Source organism: Chiloscyllium plagiosum, unplaced genomic scaffold (genome assembly GCF_037043375.1).
Source record: "Chiloscyllium plagiosum isolate Xiang-an unplaced genomic scaffold, Cpla_swu_hap1 HiC_scaffold_12, whole genome shotgun sequence".
Lineage (NCBI taxonomy): Eukaryota > Metazoa > Chordata > Chondrichthyes > Orectolobiformes > Hemiscylliidae > Chiloscyllium > Chiloscyllium plagiosum.
Window position 1 is genome coordinate 72,780,631 of NW_028270150.1, and position 12,419 is coordinate 72,793,049.

General features: G+C 40.4%; 1 protein-coding gene across 3 annotated transcripts in view; it reads left to right on the plus strand.

Annotated features, from left to right (window-relative positions):
- scaf4a (SR-related CTD-associated factor 4a) overlaps positions 1 to 12,419 on the plus strand; it is an 86,656-nt gene that overhangs the window by 39,019 nt on the left and 35,218 nt on the right. For all 3 annotated transcript variants that reach the window (XM_043700717.2, XM_043700716.2, XM_043700719.2), the window contains 4 exons: positions 7,535 to 7,579; positions 7,692 to 7,853; positions 9,563 to 9,695; positions 10,775 to 10,914. In XM_043700717.2, the coding sequence (XP_043556652.2) occupies positions 7,535 to 7,579; positions 7,692 to 7,853; positions 9,563 to 9,695; positions 10,775 to 10,914 (480 nt within the window). The remainder of the gene's footprint in view (positions 1 to 7,534; positions 7,580 to 7,691; positions 7,854 to 9,562; positions 9,696 to 10,774; positions 10,915 to 12,419) is intronic.

Genomic DNA, 12,419 nt, shown 5'->3' on the forward strand with positions numbered 1-12,419 from the left:
CAGTGCCAATTCCTCATGACAAAGAAATATAATCAAATTGGAAGGTTATGGGATTAGAAGTTCACATTTGTGAAATCAGGCCTTGAGGTCACAAATAGTCTGGTTTAACCTCAGACGGAAAGCGGGAAATTAAGTTTATGAAGAAGCATGTTGGTGAAAGCTTCTGTCTTCCAAATGCTAAATTATAAATAGGTGTGCTTTATTCAGAACTGGATGTCACATAAATAGCCTGTGAGACAGGCAAATTAGGGGCCAAGGGAATATACAGATTTCTTGTGCTACCTGGATTTCAGTACGAAGATTCTTTTTCTCAGTGTTATCTAAGCTAATGTGATTCTTTTGCATATTTGATTTGTATAGTGAGTTCAGCTATAGTTATATCAAGGGAGTAGGAAAGACTGAATGGCCTGTATCTTAATTCTAGGACTATTCAAATTTAGGCAGGTAAGTTAAAGATATGGATTGAAATGTCAAAGTGTTATATTATTGCTGTCACAGGTGTGCTTGAGGAAGGGCCAAGATTTGCAATTTAACATTTGGGGTGTAGAATTTTCAGGCAGGTCAGGGGGGAGTGCAAAAGTGGAGGTAGCATTGAAGGCAGTGATTAGTTCAGGAGTCAGTTACTGCGGTATGGAGGAATGATAGCTTGGAAACGTCATCAAATGATTTGTGGGTAGAACTTAAGAATATAAAGGGCGTAGTTACACTGTTAGGAATATAATATAGGGCCCCAAATGGCCAGTGGACAATTAAGGAGCAATATGTAGTCAATTCACTAAGGTATGTAAAAATAGTACAGCAAGAGATTTTAAGTTACCCAAACGTTAATTGGGCCAATCTTACGATAAAGGGTTTTGATGGCTAAATTTCTTCAGATGTACATGAGAGCTTTTTATGTGTCAATGACCCTACGAGTGATGGTGCAGTGTTGGATCTCATTCTGGAATGAAATCGGACAGGTGTTTGAGATGATAGCAGGGAGGCATTTTAGAGATAGTGACCACATCACTGTATGTTTTCAGCTCATTATGGAAAAGGAGAAAGATGACTTGCAAAAAGGGTTTTGGATTGAGATTATGTATATTTTATTCAAATAAGGCAAGATCTGCCCAATTAGATTTGGAACTGCTACTTGAGGGTAAATGTATGGTAGAACAATGGGAGGTGTTCAGCATGGTAACATGGTATGGGGGCATACAGATTAGATTAGATTAGATTCCCCACAGTATGGAAACAGGCCATCCAGCCCAACAAGTCCATACCGACCCTCCAAAGAGTAACCCATCCAGATCCATTCCGCTACCCTACATTTACCCCTAACTAATGTGCCTAGTACTATAGGCAATTTAGCATAGCTAATTCACCTGACCTGCACATCTTTGGATTGTGGGAGGAAACCGGGGTACCTGGAGGAAACCCACGCAGACGCGGGGAGAATGTGCAAACTCCACACAGACAGTCGCCCGAGGCTGGAATCGAACCCGGTCCCTGGTGCTGTGAGGCAGCAGTGCTAACCACTGAGCCACCGTGCTGCCCCCAACATGTTTCCTTTAGGGTAAACTGTTGAAGCAACAAACCCAGAGAACCATGGATGTCTCGGAATGGTCAGGACTGAATGCAAAGGAAAAGAAACTATAACATTTAAAAAGGGAGCAAGACGATGGAGGCCCTAGAGAAATATAGGAAGTGCAGGAGGGTATCTAAAGAAAGCAATTAAGGAAGCAAAGAAAGGTATGAGAAAATGCTGATGAGCATGATCAGACAGAACCCCGTGATATTCTACAAATATATCAAGGGGAAGAGAATAATTATGGAAAGAGTAGGGCCTTTTCGGGACCAAGGGGACAATGTGCATTAATCTGAAGAACTTTGGTTGAGTATTAAATGAATACTTCACATCTGTCTTCTGCAAGATCAGAGTTTGAAAAGTTGGACCGTAAACTTGTGCCGATTGTTCTAAGAAGCAAGGAGGTATTGGAGATATTAGTGGATTTAAGTAGACAAAACCCCAGGTTAGATGAGTTGGTGATGAGGAAGGAAATTACAGGGTCCTGACCTAAATTTTAAAATTATCTTTGGTCATGAGAGGAGCCAGAGGATTGGAGGACAGCTAATGTGTTCCATTTTACAAAAAGTTTGTTAGGTTTGGTAGGAAACGATCAACCAGTGAGTATAGCAGCAGTGGTTTTTATATACTTTTAAATTCATTCCTGGGGTGAATATAGCTGGTCAGCATTTATTGCCTGTCTCTAGTTGCCCTTGAGAAGGTCATATGAGCTACCTTGAACTGCTGTAGTCCATCTGCTTTGGATTGACCCACAATATAGGAGGAAATTTCCAGGATTTTGATCCAGCAGCAGTGAAGTAAGTGATATGTTGTTAAGTCAAGATGGTGAGTGGCTTGGACGGAAGCTTGCAGGTGATAGTTGTCCCATGTATCTGCTGCCCTTGTTCTTCTAGATGGTAATGATTGTGGGTTTGTAAGATGGTGTCGAAGGATCTTCAATGAATTTCTGCAGTGGATTTTGTAGATAGCACACACTGCTGCTGCTACTGAATGCCGATAGTGGAGGAAGTGGATGCTTGTGGATGAGATCTCAATCAAGCAGCTGCTTTTTCTTGGTGGTGTCAAGCTTCTTGAGTGGTGCTTAAGGTGCACCCATCCTGGCATTTGAAGAGTATTCTGTCACACTCCTGACTTGTGCTTTGTAGATGATGAACAGATTTTGGGGAGTGAGTTACTCTCCACTGTATCCCTAGCTTCTGACCGCATCTTGTAGCCACTGTGTTTATGTGGCAGGTTCAGTTGAGTTTCTGGTCATTGGAAACGCCCAGGATATTTCTAGTGGGCTATTCAGTCGTGATAACACTGTTGAATGTCAAGGGCATTGATTAGATTATTTCTTATTTGAGATAGTCATGGCCTGGCATTTGTATGGTGTGAATGTTAATTGTCACTTGTCAGCCCTAGCTTGGGTATTGTCCAGATCTTGTTGAATTTGAAAACAAATCACTTCAATGCTGCTGAACATTGTGCAATCATCAGCGAACATCCCCACATCTGACCTTATGATGGAGGGAAGGTTGTTGATGAAGCAGCTGGAGATGGTTCGGCCTCGGACACGACCCTGAGGAACTCCTGCTGAGATGTCCTGGAGCTGACATGACTGACCTCCAACAACCACGATGTCTTCCATGTGTGCCATGTATGACTCCAACCACTAGAGAGTTTGCCCCTATATCCTAGCTAGTAAATCTAGCTTTGGTCAGTGATGGTTCACTATTGATTGCAGCCTTGATGTCAAGGACTGTAACTTTCACCTCACCTCTGGAATTCAGCTATTCTGTCCATGTTTGAACCAAGGCTGTAATGAGATCAGGAGCCTTGGTGGAAACCAAATTGGGTGTCACTGAGCAGGCTATTGCTCAGCTGGTGCTGCTTAAAAGCTCTTGGTGATACTTTCCATCACATTACTGATGATCAAGCTTCGACAGATGGGACATAATTGGCAAAAGCCCTTCATCGATTTTCCTGCACCTGGGATGCTGCCTGCTGTGCTTTTCCAGTACCACTCCAGCCTTGACTCTAATCTCCAGCATCTGCAGTGCTCACTTTCGCCCTATTTTCCAAATTGTCAGGTAGATGCCAGTGTTATGGCTGTACAGGAAGAATTCAGCCAAGGGAGCAGCAAGTTCCGGAGTGCACTCTTCATTACTATTGCCAGAATGTTGTCAGGGCCCATAGTCTTTGCATGAAATGAATCAAATTGGCTGAAGACTGGTATCTGGGGACCACTGTAGGAGGTCAAGATGGATCATCACTTCTGGCTGAAGATGGCTGCAAATGCTTCAGTCTTAGCTTTTGCACTATTGTCTTGGGCTCTTCATAAAAATTCCCATTCTCAATGATGGGAGTCTCCTCCAGTGAGTTGTTTAATTGTCCACCACCATTCCAGACTGGATATGGCAGGACTAGAGCTTAGATTTGATCTGTTTAGTTGTGGGTTCACTTAACTCTACCATTTTCTACTTATGCTATTTGGCAACAAGTAGTTCTGTTTGTTAATTTCGCCAGGTTATTTATTTTTAGATATACCAGTTGCTGATCCTGATATGCTCTCCTGCATTCTACATTTGAAGTAGAGTTGATCCCCTGGCTTGATGGTAATAATTGAGTGGGGGTTATGAGGTCAGATGTTGCTGGTTGGTAAACTAATGGAGAAAATAGTGAAGGAGAAGATTCACCTCCATTTAGAGAAGCGAGTTTAATCAGGGGTAGTCAGCATAGCTTTGTCAGAGAGAAGTCAGGCCCAACAAATCTAGTGAAGCTTTTTGAGAAGTTGGCCAAGTGTTGAGGTGAGGACAGGATATTTGATAAAGCTTTTATGGAATTCAGCAAGACTTTTGACAAGGTTCCACATGGTAAACTGATAAAGAAGGTAAAAGCTCATGGGATCCAGGGTAACTTAGTAGTTTGGATCCAAAGTTAGCCTATTTGCAGGAGATGTTTGTGGTACAAAACTCTGACTTGTATCCTGGAGTATACTACAGAGATCAGTGCATGGTCCCTTATTGTTTGTGATACTCAAAAGCTATAGGTGAGAACGTAGGGAGTGATGAGTAAGTTTGTGAATGATAGAAAGATTGGTTCAGTGATTGACAGTATGAATGTTTTACGTTATAGGAGAACATAAGTGAATTTGTCAGATAGGCAGAATATTGGTCGATAGAATTTAACCCAATAAATTTGAGGTGATGTACCTTGGCAGGAGAAACAAGATCAGCGAGTAGTTCAATGAACAGCAAGACAATAGGAAACTTAGGGGAACAGAGGGATCTTGGTTGCTTGTCCACAGGTCTCTCTGAAGGCAGCAAGACCTGTTACTTGATTCGGCAAGGCATATGGGATGTTTGCCTTTATCAGTTATGGCATAGATTTTAATGGCAGGGAGATCATGTTGGAACTGTTCAGTAGTTTGGTTAGGCTGTAGCTGGAGCATTGTGGTCACCTCACTAAAGGAAGGATTAATGCACTAGAGAGGGTGCAAAGGAGATTCACCAGGATGATTGAGCATTGCATCTGTGAAGAAAGGCTGTATAAGCTTGAGTCCAATGTAGACAAGCAGGAGGCTGCAAGAACACAGCAAGCCAGGTAGCATCAGCAGGTGGGGAAGTCAGTGTTTTGGGTGTAACCCTTCTTCAGGACTGGGGGTAGGTGTAAGGGGAGCTGCAGATAAGGAGGGTTGTGGGGGCAGCTCGGTGAGGTAGGGATGGGTGAACATAAGTAGAGAGTACGACCTGGGTGGAATGAATTCGATTGGTGTCTAGAAGGAAGGGTCGATGAGCTGGCTGGGAGGGGAGTCAGGTGATGGGAAGGGAAGATATTTGAAATTGGAGACATTGAGTTCTAGCCACCAACTGGATTCATTCTTCCCATTGACCAACCATCAGGTACCCTCTACCTGTGTTCACCTATCCCCACTTCACCACCCTGTCTCCCCCACCCCCTTTATTTGCAGATCCCCTTATACATACACACACACACACACACACACACACACACACACACACACGTCCCAGTCCTGAAGAAGGGTTACACTCTGAAACATTGACCTCCACCTCCTGATACTGCCTGACTTGCTGTGTTCTTTCAGCCTCCTGCTCGTCTACCCTCAGTTTTATTTAGAACAGAGAAGTTTGAAGGGGATCTAGTAGAGTTGCAGAAAATTCAAAGGGGCATGGACAGTATGAATAGAAAGTCTAAAGGGCATAATTTTCAAATGAAAGCCAGGAGATTTAGAGGGGATTTGAGAAAAACATTTTCACTCAGATGGTATTGAGGATCTGGAATGCACTGCCTGGAGGTTAGTTTACGCAGGAAACTTCAGTCATTAAATCAGCGCTTGAAATATCAAAAATGGAACTAGTGTAGATAATGTATTTTTGGCAGGACAGATTCTGGGCTGAATGTTTTCCTCTGTACTGTATGATAAGCTGTTAATATGTTCAGTTATGTTCAATATGCATACATTAACTGATGCAAGTATGCCTGCTTCGGGTGTGGGTCTGCTTAGAAGTTGCTTATATTTGACAAAACCTAGTTATGTAATTAGGTTGACTTTCGTGTGAGTAAAGAGGATATTGAGGTGGATAAGTTGGTCAACTGTGTGACAGGCTGCCAACTGGTCCAGGACAAGGTTTCTCGCACATGATGTCACTTCGAGTGTAGCACCCGTGGCAAGAGTAGAAACCTGATTAGAGGCAACCAAACGTGGTATTCTGGGAAAGATGAAACTGAATTTGAAAGGCAGCAATGTGTACAAAACGTTTGGAGGGGAAAATGAAATTGAAGATGGGATGTAGTCTGCGAAGTTGGGGGGTGTCAAGGGTTGATACCTTCAGGAATGGAATAATGATAGCACATTTGAAGGTTGGAATGATAACACTAGGAAAGCAAAAATCATTTGCAATATTGGCTGACTTTAAGATCAAAAGAAGAGGTTGGGTAATCGGCAGTGTGATGGGAATAGAATGAAGAGAACAGGAAATGCATCCCATGAACAATATGCGATCAGAGAGTACGAGGGAGATGGAAGCGAAAGATGCAAAGTCAAGACCAGGGCAAGGAGGAACATTAAAGGACATTGGACCGTACAGCAAGTGGAAGATAGGTGCTGTGGTCAACACAGCTGATTGAATTGTCTAAATATTAATCATGTCTTTCATGAGCTCCTTGTCCTTGAGGGTAAAAGGGAATGATTTGCAATTGAGAAAAGTGGGAGATCATCCCTTTATTTCTGGATGATTTTGAATAGTGAGTAGTTTGATGAGGGAGAGGAGGATCTAGTATGGTTTTAAGTGGATCAGACAGGTCTGCTGGTGGATGGCTGAGCCAGTTGTGTGCAATATTCTTTCCAATTAAGACTTGATTACTGAAAATGAGGGCCACATAATGGGGATTGGGACAATGATACTAAAAGTGGATGTGGGCACAAAGCTGAGCAAATCGGGAGCTGCAGAAATGTTGTGTACAGAGGGCCAAAGACTAGATAATTATGATTTTGAAAATGAATTTGTTTGTGAATTGGGTGATAGTTTTTTCCAGGAGGATGGAAGTGATAAATGATGCAAATAAGATAGCATTCTCTCTCTTTGCTGTTCAATATTATGTTCAATGCTATCATATAATTTTTCAAAAAAATTGAAAATGAAATTTGACTTTTCCAAATTGTAGGATGTGCTAATTTTGTTCTGCTTAGATAATTTAGGCACACATTGTTTTCTGTCTTTAAAAAAGAATGTAGAGTAAAACATATAAAAGATAAGATTAAAAACTTCACGAGATATTTCCCATTTATGGAAAATTCAAATCTACTTTCCACATGAATTTTAAGGCTTTGTAAGACCATTGTATTGCACTTAGTTCCAAATGATATTGTGTATTTCAACATATTTATAATTACCAAAGGTTAATTGTGATTTGAGTCAAAAATTTCAATTGTAATAAATTACTGTGCAATATGTCATTTTTCAGCTTTACAAGCATGTTGTGCAGATTGTAGAGAAGTTTATCAAAAAGGTGAGCAACTTGTTAAAGTGTTTTTCTTGGAAGTTGAATAGTTAATTTGTAGTAACATTTACAAATTTTTTAATAATTTACTAATTCTCCCTTTTAAACAATAATTTTATAGTGCAAACCAGAATTTAAAGTTCCAGGATTGTATGTGGTCGACTCTATTGTGCGTCAATCCCGTCATCAATTTGGAGCAGAAAAAGATGTATTTGGGCCGCGGTTCAGCAAAAATATTACTGCGACATTCCAGTATTTGTATAAATGTCCATCTGATGAGAAGGTAAGGACATTGAATAGGCAGCAGATTGATGTACTGGAATGTATTACCTTTGGGATGGTTTTTGAGTTTTCTGAAAATGAAATTCTCCAAGTTATGATCCACTGCTAATGTTTCAGTAAAACATTAATGGTGGGTCGGTAAAATTTTAATGCCATGATTGTTGGAGCCATATTGTATTAATACAGTCAGAGACCTTGTTTCTGAAGTTTGAATTGTATCGAAATAAACTAATTAAATTAGGAAAAGACAGACGATGTGCCATTACAGGGAAATAGTAAATGAATATTGTTGCACAGTTCAAACTGTGCATGTGTTTTTATTTTATATTGACATTTATTTTTGTTTGTTCTGGGAATGTGTATGTCACTGACTAAGTCAGTATTTATTATCCATCCTTAATTACTCTTGAGAACATGGTGAGCTGCCTCTTGAACTGCTACAGTTTATGGTGAATAGATGCACACTCAGTGCTTTAGTGAAGTGCGTATTGAGGGTTTTGACCCAGTAACAGTGAAAGAAAAGAGATAGGATTCCAAGTCCGGATGGTGTGCGACCTGGAGAGGAACTTGTAGAGGACAGTGTTGCCATGCATCCACTGTCAGTGTCCTTTTGAGGTGATGAGGTTATGGTTTTGGATGCCAAGGATGTACTGCAGTACATCTTGTAAATAGTGCACACTGTTGTCACAGTGAAGGGAATGGATGTTTTAGATATTAGGTGGGATACCATTCAAGTAGGCCTCTTCAACCTGGATGATGGCAAGCTTTTTGAGTATTGTCGGAGCAGTATACTTCAAGGCAAGTGGAATGTATTTCATCACACACTGATTTGTACCTTGTAGATGGATAGACAGGCTTTGAGGAGTTGAAGTAAACTACTGAGCACTTAGCGGCCCCTGATCTGCTCTTGTAGTCATGATGTTTAGATGACTGGACCAGTTCAATTTCTGGTCACTGGTAACCGCCCCCCCCCCCCCCCCCCACAGGATATTGCTACTGGGGAATTCGGTGATAGCATGCCTTCAAATGTCAGAGTGATGGTTATCCCTTGGCACTTGAGTGGTGCAAATGTTACTTGCCACTTATGTCCAAGTCTAAATGTTGTCCAGATCTTTCTGTGATTGAACATAGACTGTTTCAGATCTTTAGCACTTGCAAATAGTGCTGGAAGTTCTGCAAATAGGAGCCAGCATTCCTGCCTCTGATTTTTTGTTGGAGGCAAGGTTACTGATGAAGCAACTGAAGATGGTTATGCCTTGGAGACTACCCTGAGGAACTCCTTTGCGACAGATATAACAATAACCAGTGGAGAGTGTCCTCCATCCCTGATTCTCATTGATTTTAGTTTTGCTAGGATTCCTTGATGTCACGGTCTGTCAAATGCAGCCATGTTGTCAAGGGATGTCATTTTTGCCTTCTGTTTGGAATATAGCTCTTTTGTCTGTGTTTGAACCAAGGCTGAACTGAGGTGAGCAGCACCTGCTGTTCACTATTCCATTGTATTATCCATGTTTTCGCCCAGAATCAAAATTACATGGTTAGCAGATGAGGAAGTTTTGAGTTGGTGTGATACATCAATGGGGCAGTGAATGCCAACTAGTGAAAATATATGAAGAGCAGAAAGCCACATTGTTAAATCATGACTTAGAGCTAAATGACATGAATTAATGCATCTATCTAAAGAATCGTTATTTGTTTGTATTTAAACAGAGCAAGATAGTTCGTGTGCTGAACCTTTGGCAAAAGAACTGTGTTTTCAAGATTGAAGTTATACAGCCATTATTAGATATGGCAACTGCAACATCAGTTCCACCTGCACTGGAAAATACTGATAACAATACTAGTAAGTATAATTTTTGTGCTGAATTGTCAATTTTTAAAAAGAAAAGTAATGAGCGTTATTGGAACATGAACTGTTCATTTCATAACAGGTTGGTTATTTGACTGCTCTGCAGATTGTTTAGTACTTGAATGAACCAACCTCGTGTAGAGAGATTTTTTTTCAATTCTTAAGTTGGTCATTAGATATGAAATCCATTAGGACTGAAAGCTTGATTCAGCAATTGGCAACACTTTTCAACTTGCCATGAGGATAACAGCTACCCACATAGTTTGTTCCATGTACCAGTGCTACTTAATGCACTAAACCAAGTATACATTTTGTTAATGGAGAATGGTGTACTATAAGTGGAGCTGCTTGAGCAACTTCTTCCATTGTTATTGGTATTGCAATATAAGAGTAACATTTTACATTTGGTATGCAACATCAAAAGTTCCAATTGGGAGCAGGACAAGAAAGCAAAACATTGAATGCTAGAATACTGGAACAAAAACTAAAAGTGCTGGGAATACAAGTAGAGGGAGACTTTTTTTTCTCTGCTCAATAGGTTTTCATTAGAACTACTGTCAAGGTACATAGTAAGCTACAGCTCCGGAAAACAATCTTTAGGGCTGATAACTTTGGCGCTTTGCTCAAGTGATATTTATTCAACTTCTGATCCTTGCACTTGAGTTTCAGAAAGCTCTTGGATTTTGGAATGTTTCTTGCATAATACCTGTTTGGTCCATGAGCAGGTTTTCACATTAGCACAAATTCTTCAGTCACCGAATAAAAAATGATCAGGCATTATTTCCCTTTACCTATGCGATGGTCAAAGTATGCTCCTTGATATCTGCTGACTGAGGCATTGATTGAGGATTAAATCTGGGAACTCCATGGTCTGTGTGCTACTCAGCGCCTTAATCAGAGCGCTGAGTTAGTGGGAAAATGGGATATTAATGTTTTAATGTAAAGTTTCATGTTCATGACTAGATCAAGATTTTGGGGTAATCGTTGCATTTCTGAAGTCTGCGTAGAGGCATTAAGTAAATACTGCAGAGAAATATGATTGTGGTATCTGAGTGTATTTTTATTTTTCCTAGGTCCCCCTGTTGCTCCTCCGACACCTGCACAAGCTCCTCCAATTACATCTGATTCTTTGTCTGCGATACAGCAGCAACTACCCAACTCTGATGCATTTGTAGCTGTAGCACAGCTTTTTCAATCGACACAAGGAGCACAGGTAAAATTTAAATTGGTATGTGTTGTTTGAGTTCGAAGCAATGTAGTAATGCCAATGACTGTATCAGCACTTTACTCAAGAAGAGATTGATACTTTGTGTATTGCCACTGCATATAGAATATTGATGCATGTTGCTGTGGATTAGGAAGAAACAGGTACAGTTTAAATCCCCTCATTTGGAAGATGGAGGCTTCTTATCCTTAGTGATTTACCCACAATTGTCCTTTTGTCTTGCTTGGTATAACAACATGAAAATTACTGGCAGGATTAGGCCACTTGTCCCCTCAAAGATAGCGCTGGTGAGGACAGATTCCCTATTTGAGAAAGAGAAGCTTGTGAAGACTATAAGACCCGAGAGTTGCCAGAGGCTTTCTCAACTTGTCTTAAACAGATGACTCGTTATTAATAAACAATGATCTCTCAATCTAGGTTCTCCTACAAGAGGAAAAACCCGTTCCACATTCACCCTGTTAAGATCCCTTAGGATCCTACGTTTTTGTCAAATCCAACATCCACACCGCAGCGCACACAAGTCCAGTATATCCGTTTTTTTTCTTCTCCATACGTTAGACTAGTAAACCTTTACTGAACTGCTAGTGTATTTACACCCTTCCTTAAATAAGGTTACCTATGCTGTAGACAGTATTCCAGGCGTGGTGTCACGAATGTCCTGTATAACTGAAGCAAAGCCTCATTTTCTTTTTGTTTAAATTTTTCTTGCAATGGACAATTTCAGATTTTCCCATCTTGTCATCAATTTGCCAGATCTTTGCCAACTCACTTAACCTATGCACATCTCTTTGTGGTCTCCTTATGTGCTCTTCGCAAATTAATTTACCTATGTTTGTGTTGTCAGCAAATTTAGCAACCAGATCTTTAGTCTCTTCATCTGATCATTTTCTATGAAATGTGAAATATAGTTCATCACTCATTGCATCTTACCAACCAGAAAACAGTATACTTATGCTTACTGTTTCCTGCTAACTAGCCACATTTCTGCCTATACAATGTTAACTGCACACCATGAGGTTTTATTTGCCACTATAGCCTCTTGATATGGCAGTTTATCAAATTACTATTTGAGATTTAATACTGTACATCCACTGACTTGCCTTGATCCTCAGCACGTTAGCTCTTCAAAGAGCTGCAGGAAATTAGTTGAGCATGATTTTTCTTTTCACAAAACCATGTTGATTTGCCCATATACCTTGAACTTATCCAAGTGCCTTGTTATTAGTCTTAAATAATAACTTATCACATCTCCCCTATTATAAGTATTAAGCTAGCTTGCTTTTAGTTTCCAGCTTTTTGTCTCCTTTCATTTTTGAATAAAGGAGTTACATTGACTATTTTCAAATCTAATGGAACCTTCCCTGAATCTTGGAAAAGTATCTCATTTAGCCACTTCTAAGAACTTGTCAGCCTTGCAACTTTGCAAATTTTCTTGAGTTAATTCCATTCCATTTCCTTATTTCCAGTATTTGTGGGGTATTACTATATCTTCT